Here is a 25007-nt window from a genome sequence, read left to right as displayed (position 1 = left end):
CTAGGTTGACTGTGAGTTGACTAAAATAGGACTCTTATTTTTCTTCTAGTGTCTATTTATTTCAAAGACTTTACATACACTTGTAAAGGGTTAAAGAGCGAGTTACTAATTTATGCTGAAAGATAACCAGCTTTTCTTTAGAATGCTTAAAGAGAAGTGCACAAAAACATATATGTACATCCATGTATTTGTTAGTATGTTTAAGGGGAGTGCCTGAATGAATAGAACATTGCTGCAAAATGCATGAGTGCAGCTGCCAAGATGAGCAGTGCTGCTTGCAAGCTGTGCTGGTTGGTTTGGAAATAATTACCTGCGAACCTTGGAAATGATAACTGTGTTCCCATTAGACAGACAGTGTTTCAAAGCATTAGCAAAGCCAAGTTTCAAAGCAGGCATTTTTACCTCTTAAGGTTTACCTCCCTAGTTAGGTGAGACCATATGAGGTCCAGCTCTGGGTTGAGTTGACCTGTTCTAATCTTCTCCATCCTAGGTTTCCTTTTCCCCTTATCCTCAGAAGAGGGGAAGACAGGTATGGTGCTGGTGGAAGCAAAGCAGTGCTGTGAAGCTTCATTTCAGTAAATGCTGGGTTTAACCACATACTGGGAAAGGATGGAGGACATAACAGATTCTGTCTTGAACTAGATGCCAAAATTGCTTCCAGAGTGACCCAGACTGGAGGAGATCCTTAGCTGGGTGAGCAGAGCTAGACAAAAACTGTTCTAACAAAGGCAAAAATTTTGCCATTTCCTTCTGTAGAAGGAAACTAAGATTTCTCTTTTTTTTCTTGTGTAGTTGACTAGGGAGGAGTGTTGGTTTTTCTCTTTAGAAGGCCAGATTTTACCTATTATATAAACCTTCTGGAAAGCTGTCAAGACTAGATGGGAAGATATTTTTAATTATTTTTTTTTTATTGGCCAGCTGGGATTGGGATTTCATTGACAGGAATTACAGCAACAACCTCTACATATGGTGTGGCCTAAAAGAGTTTACAGACTTGAATAGACTATTTGTCCAAAGAATTTGTGGCTGCCCCATCCCTGAAAGTGTTTAAGGCTGGGTTGGATGGGGTTCTGTGCAACTGGGTTTAATAGAAGGTGTCCCTGCCTATAGCAGGGGGGTTGGAACTAGGTAATCTTAAAGGTCCCTTTCAACCCAGGCCATTCTATGATTTTTTTAAAAAGGAAAAAAAAAGGAAAAAATAAAGAGTATCAGATATGATGACCATTGGGTAGATCAGTAGACGTACTCAGGACTGACATCACAAGTTTTGTGATTCTAAAACCTGATGCTGTCATCTTTCCTTGCTAGGATATGGTTGCCCTTTAGCTAAACATTAATAATGAAGGTGTGTAAACTGCCTTCTCAGACCGAAAGTTTGTATGTGTTCTCTGAGTCTTTAAAATCATCACACTTCCTGGCAGTGCTAGAGATGCTTCTAGTCAAGTTGGGTGAAAGCAGCTACTTCTGTCCCAGCTATGACCTTTTACTGTAAACGTTCATATCTCTCTTTCTTGTATGACCATAAAGCTACCTGTGGCAAAACCTGAAAAGTAGCCCTTGCCAACTTAAAGTGCAGAGGTCATTTGCTCAAATGAATGCATGTGTGCTTGTCCGTGTCCCTGTAAAATTCAAGGTGCTTATTATGAGTAAATTAAGTCATTTAAAGAGACTCCACAGTTGATCTCTCTTACTTGCAAGTAGGTTCAGGATATGCTACGACATGTAAGATGAAATTTTGGAAGCATAAATGCTTCCTTGAAAATGTTTCTGTTTTCTTAATACTGTTTGTGATTTAAATCATAAAATGTGCTTTAAATTTCTGTGCATCTGCAAAGAAAAATCAAATGGGAACCTGTAGATGCTATTTACTTCGGGAATTTTGGCTCTACCTGATTTGGCTCTTAACCTCATTTTTTTAAGCACAACATCTAGATTAAAGCATTTATGAAATTTGTCACTAAGCCTAATGCTTTTTTTCCTGAGGAAATCCTCTGTGACATTTCCAGAATATAATTATGGTCTGTTGTAGGAAACTGAATGATAAGTAAAAGATTATCTTAATAAACTACACAAACATAATTATGGTAAAAGCTTGAAGTAATCAAATGTGTTTTGAGTCCACTGAAGGACCATTTACTGCATATTAGATGTTAATCTTGACATAATTTTTGGATTGAAGATAAGCACCATGCACAGAAATAATTTCTACTTCATGCTATTTCTGTTGTCTTTAGTTCTTGGTTTTGTATTACTTTAAGACTTGGTAGTATAGATGCATCTATACTACCAAGTCTTAAAGTACATCTATAGATGTACCAGAGAATGAAATAATAGAGCAAGCAAAGGTTCACAATCCACTATCCCAGTTATGCTGCTGTTTGTTTCCTGCCCAGGTTTAGGATTTTGCAAGTGGCCTTTCAAGCCCTCTCTTTTAAATTGCCAGAAAATGCTCAGTTATACTAGGAGAACAAATCTTGTTTGTCATAAGTCAGTCTGTAATGTACAAAAAACTCCAGCAAACCAACAATTCCTTCCCCTCTCCCTGCCTCTTCAAAGGTTTTTTGTATACTTCAGGGAACAGCAAATGAACATTTTTAGTTTTTAGTCAACCCTATACATCTTCAGTTTTAGGCAATCTTTTGAAAGCATTTCTCTGGTTGTGATATTTGGTATGATGATGTGAGTGTATGTGTCAGTGGGGTCTGAGCTGTGGTGTGGTGCTGGAGGCTGAGTTGCAGCAGTTCAGTGCCATGGCTGAAGCTCACTGAAAGCTCAGAGCATCAGCTGATGCAGCGATTCTTTATGTGGGTCAGCCTTTACAGGAAGAAAGCAGTCCATGTAGTGTGAGTTATGTTATCCTGCCTACTTAATCTTTTCAGCTTCTTCTAATCCTTTTGCAGGGTAGCTATGTATATGATTTGACTGTGTAGCACTTCTGGTGCCATAATTAAAGAACAAATTGACCAGTTCCTGAATGACATATCAGAAGTAACTTTGTTCAGACTCGAGTTAGTCTTGTTTAAATTATGCTGTCCCTAAGAAAATATGATGGTGTTTTTATGCAGCTGTGTGATCTTCTAAACACTGAATTAATTAAAGTTGGATGAAGGATTTTGAGCTTTCATTTTAGACTACTTGCTATACACATACTTAAATTCAGTGGCCAAACTTCAAATCAAGACCCTTGTTCCAATAAAATCAAAATGTCTACAATATTTTTCACTGAATGGAAAATCTAAAACTTGATTTATTTTAGGTTCATGATGTTTTACTCCCAAGTGAGTGAATGTTTCATTTCTATTGCCAGTATGTTTTAAGAGAAGAAAAGGATATGAAAGCCTAAGCTTCTGACTGTTAACAAAAATAGCCATCAGACTAGGAAATCAATCTGTCTCTCTTGTGTGAAAGCTTATGCCAAAATGCACTTTCATGTGGTGGTTAAGGCAGTGTTCCAGCCGGTAGAGAAGATGTAGGAGAACCCTGAAGCCGAGGAAGACTGTATGATTCTCCCTTGTAGACTAGATGGATACCCCTCATTATGATGTATTATTTAAATAAATGACTCTTGTGTAATTTTATTTCCTTCATGAATCTTGTTTCTGCACTTCAGCAACCACTAACTGCGTCCCAAATTCCTCCCAAAAACTTCCACAGCTACCCCTTTAAAAAAAAAACTCCAAGAAAATAACAAAAAAACCATGTACCTAACATTTTTATTAATAATTAGTAGTTCATTCAGACTAATCTTCTAAGGTGCTGCCTCTTCAAAAGCTGCTTTTTGAGCAAATTGTTTACTTCCTATCATTGCATATCATTAACTGAAGTGGACTCTTAAGTACTGATTATGATGCAAGTTAAAAAGCATATATGTAAAACACTTTTTCCTTATCCTCCATTTTAATCTGTCACACTGATTTCCAAGCTGGGACCTGCTTAGTATTTTTTAGATCATTCCATAATTTAAAATATTACATTTTCATGATTATTCAATAATTTTTTACTGAAGTGGTGCTCTACCAATTTGTATCTATTAAAAGGGGAATGTGGAGGAATAGGACTGTTTAGTGATCTGATTCCTTCCTGTGATACTATGAAACTGCCACCTGCACCTGATTTTTATTTTCATGGGGCTCATTAAGCTAAAGGAAAAATTAATACATCCATGTCTTCATTGTGCAATAGCCTTGAGGATATTAGCCTTAATTCATTGAGGAATAGACTTAAGATATCCAGAAGGTATACTTCATAGGCTACATGACATCATGTTCTAAGCTTGCAGCTCATGCACATCTTTAATTCCAGTGCAGCCTCTTATTTTTGTATTTTAACACTGGAACACCGTACTTAACATGCATATGTTGTTCATACAGAAATTCAAGCAGGGCTGAATTTTCCAAAATTGAAACTTCCACATTTTATCCCACAGATGCCTTAAAATATTTGTGTCTATTTTAGTGTTTTTGTATGCATACTCCCAAATAGCATAATTTCAATGCTGTGCTGAATGATTTCCCTAGAATTTAGACTATACTTCAGTTACAAACCACAGTTTTAATTACGGCACAGATGCATGTAGATGAGAATAAAAAAATTAGATCATTTGGGTTATATTTAACCACTATGTTAATTTCCTTCTTCCCATGCTATGATAATGTAAGCAGCAAATGAAGAAGCTTAGTTTGCTGAAATGGTTATTTAAAACTTAAAAATAAATGTTAAACCTTAATCTATTTCCTCAAGATTTCTTTATTACTGGCATTAACATAACTGCTGTTCTCCGAAATTTATTTCATTTTAATATTGTAACTGAAAATATGCAATATCTGTGATTAGCAAGGAGATAACTTGCTCTTCTGTGAGCGTCTATGTTGTATTGTAGTGGGTTTGGATTCTCATGCATCTGCTTTCCTCGACTAATATCTTTCCTAATGTCTCAGATCCATTTTCTTTCCTCTCCATGCAATAACGTATGGAATTTTTCTATTTTAGACAGTACATTATTCAATTTTCTTGGCATACACTGCTCTGATTTTCATTGGCTTATTTGCTTGAAAAGTGTTTCAGTGTTCTGAGAAATTTTGGGTTTATTTATGTTGTGGGATGTCGTTTTCAAAACCTGCAATATGATCTGTCACTATTTTCCTATTGACATTCTACTGATCTTAATGTGGTTTTGATGGGTATCAATTTGAATTTAGTAAATATTCCTGGCAGAAATTTTAAGTCATTTACAAGAAATTGGAAATTATTAGAGAAGAAAATATTGTCTTAAGCATCTTCATATGTCAGGTATCACAATATGGTTTGTCTAGGAGAACCTCATGGTACAAAAAGGAATGCAAAGAGGACAGCTTGGATGGATATAAAATTACTGAATCAAGTTGATTTAAATTAACAGGCAGAAAGCATTAATCAATTTAAATTATACTTTTATTGAGCTTTTTAAAAGTACATTGAGAGGTCTGGTCCCTGAATTTTTAATATCTCCCAGGAATGGAGATTCTGCAGCTGGCTGGGACAACCTGTTCTGGGGCTTAACCAACCTTGCTTAATAAATACCCAACAAAACATAATACAAAACAGAAAAAGTAACCTAACTCCTTTTTTCCCAGTGAGATTTTCCTATGCTCATACTTTTCCGTGTCCTATGGCTATGCATCTTCAAGAATAGTCTGGCTGCTCTTCTCTACCCTCACATTAATTAGCTGTGGACTGTAATAAGGTCTCCTTGTTTATTTTTTTTAATGGTTGAACAAACTCACTTTTCTTAGCTTTTCCTTGTAGTATCACATGATTCAGTCCTCTGATCATCCTGATGGCTCCTTCCACTGGACTTGTTCCCCCATTCTCAACTAGAAGGGCAGCCACTGAAACCTTGTGTGTTCAAGAAGTGGTACCAATCAAGGGGCTGTGCCTGTCAGGTCATCAAGCAGCCCTCAGGTGGGATGGACACCCTTGTCTGGTATGGAGGCACTCCAGGGCAGCAGCTCTGACCAGTTTCTTCTGCATAGTCCTTGAGTAGCATTTAATGATTGCCGTGAAATTTGCGGTTTTGAAGATACCTAGTACTACATAGTGTTATGTTTTGATTTAGGAGAGACACGTGCAATATACTGAAATCACAACACAAGCATGACATAGCAGTTGAAATATACGTTTGGATCACTATGCAAAAGCGATTCCCATTACTGATCTACCTATGCCCACTGTCAGGATGGTGGGCATCTCCAGTTCACCAGGAAAGAATACATGGCCTAAAGCCCTCTCAAGCCTGTGGTTCTCTTGAGAGCTCCTTCTGTTGCTTTTTCAGTTTTATGTTTTTTGTGAGACTGAGCCGTGTCACATGCGTACTTCTCCCCCTGCTGGCCTGGCTTAGCTGAGGGAGAACTGTATGCTTGTAGTTATTTTAGAAAAGGCTGTTTGCATAACCTGATGACTTACTGGTACAGCCATATACCTAAAGGAAAAGTCACCCTCCAGTCCCCTTTATGTGGAGATAAATTTGATTGTATGCCACTAGATACTCGTTCTTGTATTTCTTTCCCAAGTTCAACACCCTTGCCCATCTCCTCTGAGCCTTCTTTCCTTGTAGAGGTTTGTTCATCACTCAGGCAGGATGTATCTTTTTGGGACTGTTGTAAATGTGTTCCTGGTGGGCCTGTGAGCAGCTGGAGAGGTGCCTGCCTGTAGCAGCTGCTCCTCACTTCCAAACTCAACACATGTTTTGGTCACGTGAGGTGAATGTGTCCAGCTGCACAAAGATGACCAGTCATAATGCTGTCAGGAAAAAACAGGAAAGAGAAAAGCTGCAGGCATCATTAGTATCCTCAGCCCCTGACATTCTCCTGCAGCAGCCTCATTTGCAGGTTGATGATCTAGTTGAGTTGTGAAGGGCTTGAATTTACTCCAGTGAAAACATGGACCCAATTTCCAGGCCTTAAGTAGATCCCTTCTGACTCTGCATGTGACATTGCAGGTGGATTTTAAAACAAATACTTGCTCCTCGTCACAGTCCTTTTTTTTTTTCAGTGGGGCTGGAAAAATGTATTTGGCATGATGGGTACACAGAGCTTTGGGAATAGGCAGGTCACTGCAGGAAGGAGAGCCAAAAGAAAATAACCAGTGAAGAGTCTTCATAGGCTCATAAGGGTTAAATAATTTGCTCTAGGATATCTAGCAGTCATTCTGAGATTCATCACCACAATTATGACACAAAGAAAGAGAGTACCTAATTTCTTATTTGCCATCTGTGGTAATAATCTGTTCAGTTTTCTTCGAATATTAAGAACAATAGCCTTAGAATATATATTCATAGAACAAGAAATCAGAGCTTTTTTTCACCTCTGCATTTCTTGCAGTCTGAAGCAGTATGCGCATTACAGTATTTTTGATCTTTAAAGGAAAGTTATGATACCCTCTACTGGCTATTTTTGGAACAGATCTGAGCTATAACTGACCAGTTTAGAATCAGCAGCAGTTAAACTTAATCTGTACTGCAGTTTTAATGTAGTCTTTTTTTTTTTTTTTTCTGATGGATTTGTGAAGAGTTTGGGTTATTTTGGTATTTTTCTCTTTAGTTCTGTCCCTGGCTTCAGCAGAGTAAATCTGACTGTGATAGAACTGTGTTTTTGAATGCAGGTTGTTACGGCTTTCAGACCAACACTTCTATAGGTACAAATGAAAATAGCGAGATGTTATCACAGCTCTTGTTGCCTAGTAACCAAAGCTCAATGTGTAATTCAACGAGATAAATTTGATGCACTTTGCTTCTATTTTCCTTTTTAGCAGCAGAATATAAAATACGTTTAGACTTGAATGTTTTAATTTCTGATAACTAAAATGTATTGAAATCTCTTACTTTGCAAGGTTAGTTACAGTGATCTCAGAACTGCTGTAAATTTCCCATAATGATGGGTAATCTGGTTCTTGTAACATTCCTGTTCATATAAGTATGCCAGGGTAACTGTGAATGCAAATATTAAATAATTTTCTCCATACAATTCTCAAATTTCGCATTTCCATTTTGTATTCTGATTTGATCATGATTTTATATATTTTTCTACGGGATCCATTTATGCAGTCAAGGATTGCTCTCAGAATTATTTGCTCAACTATACTGATAATATGCCTAAAATTATCTAGGGCTGTCCTTGAATTTGTTACTGAATTTGTAAGCAGGTATGAAATGTTTGCTTCGTTGCAACAAGTTGTGTAAATAAATACTTAGTACTAGATTTCTGGCATTGATTTTTGCTACGTAAGTTAATGATTATATCTTATCGTAGAATTAACTATCAAATGAATTTATCTACTCACTGTTATAACTTATCATACTGTGTTCTTTACAGTTCTTTACTAATACAGTATAAATTGTGTTAATGGCATCTTAACATTTACATAAACATATGCTAAAATAAAACTATTTCACTGTACTCTTTCAACCTTGTAATTAATAACCTTTAAGCTTGCTAAAGTTGTTTGGAATTGTGTGACATGACTTTTATGTTTATTGCATCTCTTCCACTTACTCTGTTAAACTTACTAAATATTTTCATGAATTATCGAAGATTTAAACTAATTTTTAAGTATTTTGCTTAGCAATAGTCTGTGTATCTCAGTGCAATCATATTTGTGTCTTTTCTTCATTTCTCTTTTATTAACAGTTGCTATTCAAACCAAACTCTTGTTAAATGTATGATCCTTCATTTTTCCTGTCTATGTTTGTTGCCAGACAATCTTGAATTATTATTCTTCCAGGATGGTCACAGACTTCTGGGGAAGCTGAATTCTGTCCTTACTGGAATTTCTTGAATAAATATATTTATTTTTGCTGGTAACAAAAAATTGTACAGTGTCCAGTACTTGCATGCAAATAAGATTGGCATATTCTACCATGTTCTAGAAAACTTTCTTTTAAAAATATCCAACACTGAAGGCATGGAAATGAGATGTAATTATGAAATGCTGGGAAATGCAAGAAGGGAGTTTGTGAATGAATATTGGGAAGAGTTTAAATAAAGTGAGTTGCAGTTTGTGGAATGACTTCCCCAGTGAACACAATGGTAGAGATGTTGCTTGTTATTCTAAATGGTATCTGTAAGGAGGCAAAATCATGCTCGTGCTGGGTTTTAACTTCCTCAGTTGCATAATGCTGAAATCTTCCTCTTTGTTTTAGTCTTGGTTTTTTTAGTGGTTTATTTTGTTTTCTTAATATTGCTAATACTCTTATATAATATCAGAATTGAACTGGGACATTAACCACTCTTGCTTCTCCTTTCAGGTACTGCTCCCAGCAGCTGGTCTCTTGCAACTGCAGGATGTGAAAAGGACTTGCTGTGAATTTTTGGAATCTCAGCTTCATCCTATCAACTGCCTGGGGATTCGTGCTTTTGCTGACATGCATGCATGCACAGATCTCCTGAGCAAGGCCAACACATATGCAGGCAAGTTATCATTAGTGGAGCACACAGCTTGAAATGTGGGTGGGTTCCAGAGGAACTCAAGTTTTATCCAGGGTATTGCAGACATGTATCTCCTGATTAAAACTGCATTTGATCTGAATGCCTTCAAGAGAAATAAAATCTGCTGACTGGGTCATAGTTATATTTAAGCTGAATGGAGCAGCATCTTCAGAGACTATTCTGACTCTGCAGGGTCCAAGCCATTTCTAATCCAGAAAGAAGCTAGTTCTTCTTTCAAATCTTGCACTGTCACTTAGGGGAGGAAATCAGGAAAGAAGAATTAAAATTCTGACAACTACCACAAGTCAAAGTATATAGGAATTACATGGGGGAAGAAATAAGAAAAAGGCATTGGGAAGAGGGGTGCATTGCACTGCACTAGTGAAGAAGCAAGGGCAGCAACATACAGAGTATAGAGACTCTGGAGTCTTTTTTCAGTATTTTTGTGTACATATTACAGGGTATTATGTAATCAACTTATCTTTTGAAAATCCTGCTCATCTAGTCAAAGACCTGAAATTTCTTACTATAAAGGGTACCTATCATTCACTTGAATCTTGTGTTTCATTTGTCTCTCCAGGTCTCCTATGTTCATGCTTGGTACTAGCCTTATCTTTCCTCCATAACCAAACTACCTTCCATTTCTGTCAAATTCCCCCCAGAAGCTTCCCTTATTGTCATCATATTCTTGGAGTACTGCTGGCCTGTGTGACAAGTGCCAGCTCAACTCCTACTGTGTATTTGCTGTGTCTATGGGGTGGATTTTAAAGCAATGCACAGCCTGTTCTTATTCTTGAGATAACTATGCTGTGTATAGTCAGAATGCATAGTCAGGTCCACTCTTTGTTCTGCCTTCCTCCTTCTAGCACTGTCAGGCTTAGATCAAGAGCAAAAACAAAAAAGAGAATCAAAAATTAAATGTCCTGATAAGGCTGTAGAAAAAAAAAAGTATGACTGCATTGCTTTTCACAACTTTCCTTAAATGTACAGTGACAAATTAGCATAATTAACAATTAGTACAGAGTTAAAATTGAAGATTTTCCTGAAACAGAACACTAAGTGCTTCAACTCGGGTCCAAATAGTAGACTTTTTATTGCCTTGAATAAATTTAGACCTCAGAAAGTCAAGGACTGATGAATGCTTTCAGTTGTCTTCGTTCCTAGAAATGCTGATTTGTGGTATAGATTTTTTTTTAACTCACAGGAGATTATAGTATTTCTATCAAGAATGATTGATATATCAATTTAAAAAATTCAAAAGCTTTTCAGATTGTTTTTGAAAGTACTACCTTTTATAATGCCTACCTTACTTGTGAAGTTGTGATGTGTACATGACTGAATGACTTTGTGATACTTCTATTTAGACATCTATGCAAAAGGTTTTAATTAAATCCTTTTGTCTTTGAGTAATACATTATTAAATACAAAAAGCTATTCCATTTTTTTAATTAGGAAGCAAGATATACATTTATTAACTAGAGTTAATGTTCAGATATTAAATGTTTTAGGGAGCATATTTTTATACAGCTGTTGCTTAATTCTGAGTTTTAAATTATTTTTTCCAACTTCTGTTCTGACTGACTGGGCCTCAGTTATCTCTAAACTAAGCCTCTAAACTACTTCAGTTGCTTCTAAACCATCTTTTTCTGTTTTGTAGTTGAAGGTCATTTTGTTCAGGCATCCTTTGCTGTGCACAGAGAGTGCCTGCAAGCAGAAGACAGACAAGTGAAAAGAGGAGGGAAGCTATTTGTTGGTCCTGCTTGGGACATACAAGATACTAGACTGAGCACCAGAATGCTCAGTACTCCTGATAAAAGGATCCAGGGAGGAAACGTTGGCCTTCATTTCTCCTTGGAATTGGTTCATCATCAGTCTTGCTGAATTTCTGTCTGCTGACTCCCTCATTTCCATTCATATAGTTCTATACCTTTTCAGGTCAATGTTTTTGCTCTTGAATTTTCAGGCTACTTACTGCCTCTATCTCAGCCATCATAGCTTCTTTTTTCCCCCTGCTCTTATCTCAAATGGCTCTTCATTCTTTGTCGTAGCTTTCTTACAACTGCAAAAAAAATTCTCAAAAGTCTGAGCCAAAAATACATGGCTGTGCCATTTCAGAGTTAAGCTTTGTATCAAAGGCAGCTTGACTCTCAGAGCACACATTTTGGGATTAAGGCTCTAGAAATTAGAATGAGTACAGAAAAGGATTATTAGATTAAAAAAAACAGTGAGAATGATAATATAAAAACAAATGGATGTCAGTGGATCAGAAGTTACTAGAAAAGTGAAACTCTTGAACTTCCTTCCAGTGGGAATGAAAATGCAACTTCCTTTAAATTTGGAGCTTCATATTCCTGTGGTGCATTGGTCCTTTGCACCAGAGAACAGGATTTAGAGGAGAGTAATTTATATGCTCCTCAGATCTGAAAATAGTGGACAATTGATACAGTTACTTGGAATGAGCTTCTGTTGCAATTGAACTTGGAGATGCCACCTGTCCTTATGATGTTCCAGCAAGCAATCCTGCTCTGGGTCTTGTTACCCTGGCACAGTCAGAGACTATACAGCTGAGGCCTCTCATCCTTCTTTTGTGAGGATTCCTAGGAAGAGTATGTGGCATGAGCACTGCTAGTCTGTCCTCAGTTTTGGTCTGGGCTATGTCTTACGTAGTGTTAGAGGAAGTTCACAAAATAAGAGTTTTTCCTGAGAAGGTGGTGTGTTATTTGGATGTTGTAATGTTATGTACAACCCGAAGATAAATTGGTAAAGCCTTTTAATGAAGAGGGCTGTGCCATCTTGGACTAGAGAGACCCTTGCTCAGTGCTTATGTCCTGATACATTTCTTGGTTTTAAACAAAGAATAATAATGTATTTTACCCACTGCATAGGGCAGTACAGGCATTGGAAACTTTGGGAGACCTGGACAGAGGTGTCCTTTGAGGCTTGACACAGTGAATCTTTTTGGCTTTTAGCACTGTGATGAGATGTTGAAAGTTCTTTTGTTAGGGAACAAAAGATGCAATCCTTGATGCAAGGATTGCTGCATTGTATTTGGGATAACAGCATTCTTAATTCTGGTGCTCTTAGTCTAAAACTTGAGCCCTGGCAATACTTGGAAGCGTGCAGGTCTTCTGTGGACTGTTCTTGTGTACATCCGAATGCCTGGCATGGAAAGGATGGAGTTGTCAGAATCATTCCTATGATTCTATTCTAAGTAGCAACGTCTGTTGCTATGCTGCTGTTGCCTTGGCTGTTGTGAATTTCATGGTGTTCTAAAAAACAGTTATTTAAGTATAAAACTGACAAATAAATCAGATTTAAAAAAAAAAATGTGATTCTACAGTTTTAGCTTCTGCTGATTCTCCAACTGGCAGAGCTTGTGTCTATCCCTCTGCAACAAAGCTGGGGTTTCTGTTTGACCACTGCCTTAAAATAGGTCTATAGCAAAGGCCTTTATGTCCCAAGCAAAAAAAATCTTGATGTGGCATTGTGAATGAATCCATAAATATTTAAAGAATAAAATGTCCTCTGCAGGCTTCAGATGTAGGTTTTCTTCCTATGTAATTGAGAAATATAATGTCAATAGCTGGACTTGTGTGCCTTTTGGATAGAAGAGGTGTCAAGTGCTTTTTGCTGCATGTGCATGTATACATGGCTCTAGACTCAGAACAACAAATACCAAAAAAGTGATACATTTACAGCTCCTATTTTCTTTCTGTGCTCTCCCTGCTGGCATTGTTTAATTGTACTTCCAGACATTTTTGTTACTAGCCCCTTTCGTGTTGTTAAAGACTTCCTTTTCATTTGTCCCACCCTACTGGTACAGGGCAGACAAGGACAAGTCTTTAGCTGACTCAGTTGTAAAAATGTGAAAATCTGTTTTTCATATGCGATTGGAACAGATATTTTAGAAACGTCCTAAAATGGATAATTTTTTTTTTTTTAGACAGAGTTTAGACTTGATAATAAAGAAGTAGGACTCCACTTGCTTAGGAACTGGGAATTTAGAAGCCAAGCCTCTGCAGGTCCTAAACCAGCTTCTTTCCAGGCCAGACTCTAGAGCCAGCTGGCTTCAATTTCTGGGTAAAGAGGCAAGAAATAGGGCAGGATTCCAGTACAAATTTGTCAAAGTTGCATACTGTGTGGAAAATTCTGACTTGGGAAAAAATAATTCTTTTATTCTCTCATGAAAACTTCTATCTGGTTAGTCCTCTCTTTGATTCTCTAAGAGATGTTCATAAAGAAAAAGTATGTTTCATAATGCAATAAATAAAAAACAAGATAATTTGAGATTTTACAGGGGACAGTTGCATGAAATATTTAATAATTTAAGCATAACTTTCATCATGTTTGATGTCAAAATCTTCAGATTATTGAAGCTTTCAGGATGGGAGCGGTAATATGAGATAATACAAATCCTAACCCAGAAGGCAAAAAAATCCATGCACCTCCAGTACTATTTTTCATCGTTATCGGGAAAAGAGGATCTAAGTGTGATTTCTTGAAATTTTAGTACTGAGTCATGCTATTTCGAAGATGCTGATATCCTTCTTGCTAAAAGGATGCCAAAAGTTTGAATTTCATAAGTGTGATTTTTATATATAATGAAACCTTCTGTCTTTAACACTTGAACCAGCATTGCATAAATTGCCATGGGTGGATTTAATTGATTTTTACATTTCCTTGTTCTTTTTCAGTTTTTAATTATATTAAATAATCCATGTAGCTGTAATTGCAATTGGCTTCTGCCCAAATGTTATCTATCAATCAGTTATGATGGTCTGCTAGACAACAAGAGATCTTACTCTTATGAGACAAGTTATTTCACCTTGCCTCTTTTTTGATGACTAAAATTTATGTAGAAATCCTTTCTCTTTCTCTTTTGTCTGTAATTCATTCACCTGAGGATCTGTAGCTGTTGATGGAGTAGTTTGGTTTATTGTTTCTCCTTTTTCCACTCCTTCTCTTGACCAGGTGCCACATTTTATGCTTTAAGAGGCTGACATCCAGTAAACAGTTTTTGTTCAAGCACTGTTTTTTTGCAGATTCTCTTCTACAGTTCTCCTGTCTAGCATGAAAACAGGAGACAGCCTCACATTCATTGTATTACTTTGAATATTCTCAACTTTCACCTCTCCTAGTTTAGAGGATGGATCTCTTCCTACTTAGTGCATTACATAAATCTAAATCAACTTTTAAAAAGCAAGGCTTTTGTATGTGAGTCTGCAAAACCAACCAGGTCTTTCTAAATTATGAAATATATCCTGTTGGATGTGATCCACTGTTGCATTGTATTCCGCAACGAAAGATGAACAGTGCTTCAGAACCTCAGATTTGTTTGATATTTGGATGTGTTTCCTTCTCCCTTCTGCTTGCTTCCAAACTCAGCTTCTCAGTACAGTCAGGCATACTGGTTTGAGACACTCACCTAAAATTTGGAGTTTATTGTAAAAATAATCTATACAAATTATCTTTCTCAATTTCTATTTGCAAGCAATAAAACTCATCAGATATTTAGCTTGAGAAACAGATACAAGAGATTTGTAGAGTGGAAAAGTAATGGGGATGTTATAAAAATTAATAGTATTTATTTTCATCCTTTCTTTCCCATTGCCTGAAGTACTGCAGAAAATAGTACCTGTCCATCATGAGAACACTGAAGAATTAGAGGGACTTGTACCGATGATGATTGCATCTAAAACAGCTGTTTACTTGTACCCTGCAAAGTTGAACTGAAAAATTAGTCTTCTTGAGTTTAAGTATTCAGCATTCTTAAACTTTTTTAAACAGCTTAGACAACTTTCTCAAGTGTGGAGTCTTAGTTACAGTAGTACTTATAGAGTGATTGAGAGGCTATAAAATGTTCTTTGGTTTGAGTATATTTGCTGGCTTCTTTTTATTTAGTCTAATTTTGAGAGAATTATTAAGTTCTTAGTAACAGTTTTCCCTTCTGACTTCTGTTAAGAATAGCAGAAGGGGAAAAATAATTTAACTGAATGGAACTACTTTTTAAGCAAAATAATGTCATAAAGAGCAATTTTAAGGAAGGGAGGGAATAACTGAGTAACTGAATGACAACTTGGAAACTTTAAATTTTTTCAGTTTTATTTAAGTTGAAGTTTAAAAAAATTAGGAAAAACTACATACCTTCTGCATTTTGTAGAGATTGCAATATGCAATATTTTATGACCTTGGAGAAGTTCTGAGAGATGCCTTGTATGGCATTGCTGGTTGGTTCTAAAGAATCAACTATTGTTCATATCAAACTATAAATTTACAATAGGCTTGACAACAACATATAAAGACTCTGGATTCTTTTTTCTGTATTTTTGTGTACAAATTTAGCAAAATGAGACTTAGGTAATTCTAAAGGACAAGTACTGAGATGAAGCAAGCATCTGAAAATTGCTATAATACTTTTAGTATAATGTGCTTTAATATTTCAGTTAAGTAATCTTTAAATATAAAAGCTTTAACTTATAGAAGAGGTTTTATGTCAGTGTATTGCTTCTAGATAGGGTAAAGCAGCATGCATATTGAATCATCTTCCTCTCTTTTCCCTGCTGCTTTAATGCTTGTCATACATGTGGAGATGTGTTCACTCTATGTTAGTGTATTTCTTTTCCCCCAAACAGAGCAGCACTTTTCCGATGTCGTACTTAGTGAAGAATACCTCAATCTTGGTGTAGAGCAGGTGTGCAGTCTGATATCCAGTGACAAACTCACAATTGCCTCAGAGGAGAAGGTAAGACAATCTGTATCTCATTATTCTTTTTATCCTTTCAGGTGAAAGAGCAAGCTTGTTCCACTGATCTTGTGCCCTTTTTCAGATGTGTTCTGTGTTTCCTTAGTGAAATTAGGCAGGCATTGTACTCAAGTTTAAAGGATGTTTCCCAAAAGTGTTGTCAGTCTGATGTTGACAACTAGTCTCAACTCTTAAAAATCCTACAACTATATTAAATCCCTTTACCTTCTTGGGGAAAAAAACTCCCAAAACCAAAGCTACATTAAATGGAAATTCATTCTCATCTTCAAGCAGAGCAACCAGAACACATGCTGAGTCACATCCACAGGAGTTTTGTTTACCAAGGCATAAATAATTCCAAGTTTGAAGAGCAATTATATGCCATTTACTAACTTTACATCAGCAGTCCCACAAAGGTATTAAAGGTATTGTGTGTATATGTGAGCTGTTTAACCTAAATGAACACATGCGGGTTGTACAGGAGATGACGTGGCAGCTTGGTATTACCGAACCAGAGTTTAATGTGTGTTGGCTCACCTTTAGCCTAGCTCTCAATCTTTTAAAGCCATTTTTGAAACACTGTGCTCTTCAGTGAGCCCAGGGCATCTCTGTAAACTTCTGATGATTCTCAGGTTGTGGATGTATTTTGAGATTTTTAAATTCAATTATGATCTATTTGAAATATGTTGGTTTTCTTTTTTCTGAGAAGTTTGCACTTGTACTCAAATGAGGCTAAATTGTGTTCAAAAGCATATTTGAATACTCATTTGTACGTGTTTGAAACTTTGAATCTAAGAACTAGCTCCTTAAACAGCAGCTAACAAAGCTATATTGTTGTTCCTGTAATACCCTGAAGGTCTGGATCTATCCCTTAAATACACGTGATGCTGCTTTTGTGGAGTATATTTAAGGTTTTAATGCTCCAGTGAATTATGAGCTACTGTGCAATGGAGGCAAAACCAGGCTTGGGATCACTTGTCCTGCTAAGACTCAGTGATGATGAGTCATTTGAATGCTGATGGGCAGGTCACTTCTCCAAGAAAGGAAGAAAAGTATGAGGACTGTAATATTCCTGCTGCTGTGTTGTTTGTTTGCCTACTGAAGTCACTGTGTGCATTTTGTCAATGTAGCACAGCTATCCTTGAAACACCAGTAGAGGAGTAGATATAAAAAGAGATCAGATAATGCACCTTCATAATTTTTTAGTTGATAAACATGGAAATAATGGGAGCTGTAACCACTGTTATATGTTCTTATGCTAGGAGTTTTAGTATAAGCAAAACTACTTTTGGAGGCACACTGATGTTTTCATGCTTATGAACTTGTAAGTCAAGGAACTTGATTTGTTTGTTTTCTGGAAGGTATTTGAAGCAGTGATAGCCTGGGTAAACCATGACAAAGACGTAAGGCAGGAGTTAATGGCACGTCTGATGGAGCATGTTCGGCTGCCTTTGCTTTCCCGCGAGTATTTAGTTCAGGTAAGCAAAAAGGAATACTAATTATTCTGCATGTGAATATTTCTGTTCATGATTTTAATGCCAGATAAATAATGTTAAATTTAAACAACAGTGTCATTAGTATGTTAGTGATAATAAAAGTAAACAAACAGCCACTACCACATATTCATTTGCACATCCACACACCGAGGTGAGAGATTGCCATGTAGAGGAGGACTTATGTAACTAATTTATCTGTTTGGCTGACTGTGTGTCATAGCACACCAGGAATCTGAACAGTGTAATTTGCTGAGATCAGGTTAGGTTTCATTTGTAATTCCCTCTTTTGATAAAGGATTTGTTCTCATAAGTGAATTTTCAACTTCAGAATTTTATCTGTTGTTTAAGCTGATTAGGAATTAAAGACAAAACAAGCATTATTTTACCTGGTTCAGATAAAATAATTTTTTTCAAATTTTATAAGCTCATTTGGATATTTTGGTGTCAGGTCAAACATTTCAGACTGACAATATGAGTTCAATATTAACATTGGTTAGTAGGTATAAGTAGGTTGGTTTATTTTAAAAATTCTGGTTTTGTGATAAAAATCTCCAATTTGTGTGGATTGTTTTGGGTGGGATTTGTGGTTTTTTTTATTGTTGTGTTCTGTTGTGGTTTTTATTGTTATGGGGTAGCTTACTAGTTTGTTAAATTATTCTCTGCTACTCCTACATTAAAATATTCTGTACTGTCTGTATTTAAAAAATCAAGAAATGTGCCCAATTGTAAGAAAAGTGGTCTACCTTGCCTATCACTGTTTCTTCTACTTGCTAATTAACAATCAGCATATTTTGTTGTTTTTTTTTTTTTTAGTGACTGCACATTTCCAACACAAATTTGTGTCATACTGGTTAAATTATGATCTTAAAAATTAGATTAATCTGCATTTGTGTGATAGATCATAGGCTTTACTGCACTTTGGACTGTGCTTTCTGTTTTACTTCCTTAACATGCTCAGAGCTTGTTAAACTTCTATTAATAAACAGAGAGTTGAAGAGGAAATATTGGTTAAGAACAGCAGTGCTTGTAAAGATTACCTCATTGAAGCTATGAAGTATCACTTGCTACCAACTGAACAACGGGCATTGATGAAAAGCACACGGACAAAATTGAGAACACCTGCTAGCCTTCCAAAAGTAAGAACCTTGTTTTTCCAGTGTATATACTATTTCAAACTGCATTTTAAGAACTTCCATGAGAGCATGATTTTGTCATGGGGTATTCCTGTAAAAAAATTGTACCAGAATTATTTATCATAAAAATGTAACAAGTGATTACCTTTACACTCCATGCTACTTATGATATAGATGTTTTAGCCTCCCACCTGCACAATGAATCACCACTAACTGCCCTCCCAGGAAACATTTTTTTAATAAGTACTTCAGCTCTTTTGAGAACTATACAATTATAGAGAAGTTAAAAAACAAAAACATAACCCCAAAAAAACTCAAAACAAAACAAAGAATGACTGAAGAGACTGCGTTGAGATATTTTATTTAATCTTTAGTTCATTTTAGCAAAAAACAAACATTAGATACTTTCTTCTTTACAATGAAGTAAAGAAGTTTTCTCGTAGTACTGTTGTGAAAATGGTAATAATGGAATAGGAGATTCAATTCAGCAGATTTAGCACATTTTTCTCAGAAGAACAAGATAAGGCTGTTATGTGATGGATGGTCACAGCTTCATTACATATCATAGATGGTGAATTCTGATACCTGAGATCATAATAGGATGTAAACATACATCAGGGTCTCCCTCTTTCATTGGAGCTTTACCGAGATTCTGATTGCTTGCTGCTTTTCTACTCTTGGTATTTTTTCTGGACAAAATAACTACAAATTACATTTGTTTAAAAAAATACCTAACAATTAATTTGGCCTGGTTAGCAAGATTCAAATTTCTATAGGAGCGCCATCCTTTAATTATTTCTTGTACAGAAGCTTGCTTTATTTTTTAACACTTTTTCAGTCTTTCAGGTGCTCTCATATGTGCAAATGACTAATAGTCATTATTATTGTCTCCCTGTTAGTTGATGATGGTAGTTGGGGGACAGGCACCAAAGGCAATTCGCAGTGTTGAATGCTATGATTTTAAAGAAGAACGCTGGCATCAGGTAGCTGAATTGCCTTCCAGAAGATGTAGAGCAGGTAAGCCTGCCTAATCTTTTTGTTGTGGTTGGTAATGCTTCAGAATTTAGGCATTGTATGTTCTCTGGAACAGTACTTGAGATATTTATCTAAGAAGGGCTAAACCTTGACTTCACTGATCATTTGAATTATTTGCTAATCTGGATCTGGAATGATACAACTTTGATCAATTGTGCTTGATCAATTTGAGGTTCAGTTTGCATTCTGCAGGATAAACTGCTGTATTGCCTCCCACAGAAACAAGGGATAAATAAATTTAAATATTAATGCATTGTAATAATGACTAATTTTGCTATTAAAATACCCTAATATTATTAAATTATATAAAGAGTGTGAAGAAGTGATCATTCACTATTGACAACATGAACATGTGCTCTTAAAGCAGCTGAGTGATTTAAGTAAGAAGAAATTCAGCAAGCATGGTACACAGGAATGGGCACTGTTAGTAGCAAAAAGTATCAGAAAGTCTAGGGCTTAATCTGAATGTAGTTCCAGGGGACTGTCAGAAGCATGAAAAGTGTAGTGAATATTGTAATTTGAGTCAAGTATCTGCATACTTAAGACAGTACAGAACACAGTTAATTGGCAGAGAGACTGAAACACTCATCTTTCCTCCCATGTCCCTGCTCTAGGAATGGTGTACATGGGAGGCATGGTTTATGCTGTTGGTGGTTTCAATGGCTCTTTGAGAGTTCGTACTGTAGATTCCTATGATCCAGTGAAGGACCAGTGGACAAGTGTTGCTAACATGCAAGACAGGAGAAGCACACTGGGAGCAGCTGTATTAAATGGCCTTCTTTATGCTGTGGGAGGATTTGATGGGAGTACAGGTATGTTTGCCTGAGACACTTCTGAATAGCTTTGACTACTCTTAACATAATTGTATCAAATTTTAATGCCTCTTTTTGCTGGTACTTTTGGTGAAACCAAGCATGAGGGTAGCCTGGCATTTTGTGATGTGGAATGTGCTTAAGTGGTCACATCCTCCCCTGCCTGAAAGGTGGACTGTTTGCTCCTAAGAGTTCAGACGTGAAGTTGGCAAGTTTACTTCCAGTATTCCTTCTATAGTCAGAGTCCTTAACTTGTGGAAGGTATGAGAGAAAAATTATCTGGTCTGTTTAGTCCTGTTTTCATAGGAAATTGATTTCTGTGTTTTCATGTAGTGTAAATAAGATTATAAACAACTTTTTCTGACCTCTGAGAAGGCTTTAGACATACACTGTTCATTCTCTACTTAGGTACATTAAACAATTAGTGCAGAAGTTATCTTTTTGCTGAATAACTATTATAAAAGCATATGTAGGAGAAAGCATGTGACTTAATTAAAAAGAAAGGAAATAATCCAGGGAAGAAGTTTTCACAGCTCCGCAGAAGTTTTCAGTAATTTGCCCATTTTTGGACATAAAGTTGGGTTGATTGTAATTGCCTATCTAAAGGACAAAAAGTTGTGCTCTTTGTTTAGTATTTAAAAATTCTTAAAATAAAATAATTTGAATTTTCAGATATGAAGAGTTTCCTGAAAGCTAGACAGTATGTTGCACCTATATTTATAGAGAAAATGTTATATTGTCTTCATAGGTTTGTCATCAGTTGAGGTTTACAACTTAAAGACTAATGAGTGGTTTCATGTAGCTCCAATGAACACAAGAAGAAGTAGTGTTGGTGTAGGTGTTGTTGGAGGTAAGTTGACAAATGATATTAAAAAGAACAGAGGGAAATGCAATAATTTACCCTACAAGTTTTTCTTATTTCTGAATGCATACTTCAGATTTATGCTTTTGCTTAACCTTCCAGTTCAAATGGCATGAACAATATGTATTCATTTGCGTGGGTTTGACCAGCTTTTAGCATAGTGGTTTTAATTTTTTTTTCAGAGCTTCAGTTTTGGCTGAGGCCAACTGAGGAAAACCTTGCTAAGCTCTAGGTTATGTATGTCAGCAAAGTCAGAGAGCTGACGTGATGACCTTATCATTTGGTCTTTAGTGATGTAGCACTGCTGTATTGTCGGCTCTGTTATCTGTGGCTGACCTTGCTGGCTGCATGCTGGGGACAGTCCCAAGGGCAGTGCCAGGAAAACTGCTGACTTTCCTGTCAGCTTGGTGGTGAATAGCCTGAATGTCACTTGCACAATGGAGGCCTGGCCTGGCTCTTGGATCTTAAAACAGTTTTAAGTGTGGCTGTATGCTTTAACTGCATAGGAACCACTGCTGTTTCTAATCTGAAAATGCAGACTGTACATGTGATTTTCAACTAAATTTATGATATTCCTAGGAAGCCTATTTGTGAGCTTCCAGTATCAAACATACTTGAAATAGCTTGCTTTTGAGCAATGCCTAATTAAAAAGCTTACCTTTGTATTTCAGCTAGGCAATTAAAAAATCTTTTGACTTGCATTGTTGTTGTTAGATACTGGATGCCTTTTACGTCCTAAAATTGACAAGATCTGTGGCATGCTAACCTAAATTTTTACAGTATAGACTCTCAGTATTGACAGGTGCTGATTAATAGCTCATTGGAGAACAATGCCTTCCTCTTTGCTGCTGTGCCAGTCCCTGCATGTGCATGAGCAGCTGGCAGGCTCCTTTGTTCCCCCCAGGGAAGCTGTATGCTGTTGGTGGCTACGACGGAGCGTCACGGCAGTGCCTTAGTTCAGTAGAATGCTATGATGCCAATTCCAATGAGTGGAGCTATGTCGCAGAAATGAGCACAAGGAGGAGTGGAGCAGGTGAGTGGACAAGGATCAGCTGTCCTTGCAAAGATGAAAATTCCTGGGTTTAAAATGTATCTAAAAACATGAAAGGTAAGCTAAAGTCTGAATCTAATGGAATGTGCAAGTCCTAGATAGATGATACACAACAGGTTATTAAAACAAAAGTGTTCCACTGAGTAAGATTCAGTCTGCTAAGAATAAATATCCCTTTTTGTTTTTTCATACTTTCATATTCCTCCTCTTCCCACAACTTCTGGTGGTTTTTAACATACAAATACTCAGATTGTAATAATCACTATCACCTCAATTCTTAAGTATCAAAATCTATACAGCAAGGATGAAAAAATGTTTTTTCTACAGGGATCTCTTTGCCAGCTAGGGCTGATTATTCTAGCAGTATTTTCAGGTTGACTTTACGTGTGAACTGTGACTAGGTTTCCACCTCTTTGGAGGACTTGTTCTGCATTCTGATTCACTGCAGGAAATTTTGTCCTTGTTCATTCCTAAGTTTGTATTACTGGTTTCATCCTATTACTTCCACTTATGTACCCTTTATTTCACCTTCAGTAATTCTTCTCATCACCTGGTGTTTATATCCTCTGTACATGTACAGCCTATTACATGTTATCCTTCCTTATCATTTAGCCAAGGTATATCCATTTATTTCTCTATAATCTTAAAAATCCTTTTTTTTTTGTGGATTTCTTTTTTTCTTCTTGCAATTCTGAGTGTGTATATTTCTCTTTAAAGACATCTTTAAAAGTGCCTATGGTATTCCACTTTTGTTTAATGAAATGGTGCTTCCACAGTTCCAAATTGACTTTAGCATTTTCATTATCTATTAATATTATGGACTTGAATCTCATTTACTGTTCACTGTCCTCTATTTGTCTTTTGGTATTTCAGGTTTTTTCAGCTCGCAGAAGTTGTTTTATTTCTGTAGATGCGTTCCCATGGACTTTTTCAAGTCAAATTCCATGATATTATTTTCTACATTTATTTTTTAGTAGTTAAGTCACTTTTTTTGCCAAATACTTAATGGTGGTTTTTAGTAACACCCTTCAAGTATCTACTGGTGATTGCATTAATGTGCTTCATAATGGAAAGAGAGATTGCTACAAATAAATCTGAATGGACTTCTAGTATGCTCAGTATATGATTAATAATTCTTTCCAACTTCTCATCTTATCTTCCATTACTCTTTGTTAACTCTGAACAGTTTTTACCTATATAATAATGTTTAAATTAACTTCAAATAATTCCAAAAGAAATCTAAGTATTAAATTCATTACTAAAGTGATACTTCCATCATATCCTTACAAGATCAACAAGCTGATAACTCTTATTACTAGAGGTCACATTTCAATTTTATTTCTAAACGAAAACTTGGATGTTAATGAAGGAAACATGATACACTGTACCTCAAGAAAACACAGTTGCCTTGTGAAACTTCTAGTCATTCAGTTTGTGCTTCTTGGAAGTAAATTCTGGATTAAAAACTGGACAGAGTTGAACTAAGGATACTGGAAAATACTCCTGTCTAATATTGGCAAGTTGTGAGGAAAATATTTATATAAAATGGGCAAGTTACAAGAATCATTATAAAGACAAATAGTGTTGGGGGGTTGTGACAAAGTTTTGTTTTGCAGTCTGCCTGCACACGCATTTTGTTTCAGTGTTTGGGGTTTATTTTTTGATACTCTGTTTTTGCAAACTGTTGTTGTACTTGTACCCTAGTTATATAGCAGATGTTTTCAGATTTTTTTTAAATGTTGAATTTCTTCTACAACTTTGAAATTTAGTTCCTAAAATATACTAACTACTGGAATCTTCCTGCCCATTTCCTCTCTTCCCTTGTTCCCTGTATTTGCGTATTCAATTCTCTTCTGCCTTTTACCTGGCCTACTGATTAAAAAAAAATTGAGAGGAAAACTAAATGTAGACAGTTATTCCAGATTCATATAATTGAGTAAAATAATCAGCATTCTTCTGTGCCACTCTGTTAAATACATGAAAAATTATATTTTTGCATGGCAGAGGAGTGGGTGGTAATGTGAAAATCATGATTGTTTGAGCTTGGCTGTAGAGGTCAAATAGCCAAACCCACCAGAACTGTTTCAACTGGCAATCAGTCCTGGTGGTGTTATGGGGGCTAACTGAAAAGAATTTTGTTCCTGTATTCAACTTTTGGATGTCTTGTCATCTCAAAGAATTTAAGCTCATCTCTTCTGTTCCTACTGCTTCAGCTTCACTCAAAAGCAACTTTTCAGAGGTTAACCCTCAGTTACTCTTCTTTAGTACCCACTGCTTCTCAGTTGATCAATACGGGGACAGATCTGTTTCCAGCAACATATTGGGAGGAGGAACTTCAGATCCAGATATAGGCCATTTGGGAGGGCTGAGAGATATAAGACAGGGTCCTGAAAAATGGGCAGGAAAGAAAAATAA

The 25007-nt window shown here is 36.3% G+C and overlaps 1 protein-coding gene across 2 annotated transcripts in view; it reads left to right on the top strand.

Moving 5' to 3' along the window:
• The window catches only part of KLHL2 (kelch like family member 2), a 53901-nt gene that overhangs the window by 24901 nt on the left and 3993 nt on the right, over window positions 1-25007 (top strand). The window contains exons 5-13 of one of the 2 annotated variants that reach the window (XM_021550258.2): window positions 9281-9443; window positions 16094-16203; window positions 17565-17681; window positions 18686-18835; window positions 19732-19849; window positions 20482-20679; window positions 21428-21529; window positions 22446-22574; window positions 23466-23701. In XM_021550258.2, the coding sequence (XP_021405933.1) occupies window positions 9281-9443; window positions 16094-16203; window positions 17565-17681; window positions 18686-18835; window positions 19732-19849; window positions 20482-20679; window positions 21428-21529; window positions 22446-22574; window positions 23466-23566 (1188 nt within the window). In that variant the 3' untranslated portion in view covers window positions 23567-23701. Of the gene's footprint in view, window positions 1-9280; window positions 9444-16093; window positions 16204-17564; window positions 17682-18685; window positions 18836-19731; window positions 19850-20481; window positions 20680-21427; window positions 21530-22445; window positions 22575-23465; window positions 23702-25007 lie in introns of those variants that run through there. The other variant, XM_021550256.2, reaches the window with a different exon arrangement.

Source organism: Lonchura striata, chromosome 4 (genome assembly GCF_046129695.1).
Source record: "Lonchura striata isolate bLonStr1 chromosome 4, bLonStr1.mat, whole genome shotgun sequence".
NCBI lineage: Eukaryota > Metazoa > Chordata > Aves > Passeriformes > Estrildidae > Lonchura > Lonchura striata.
The sequence above is the reverse complement of the archived record's forward strand: the minus strand, read 5'-3'. Positions and strand labels throughout refer to the sequence as shown.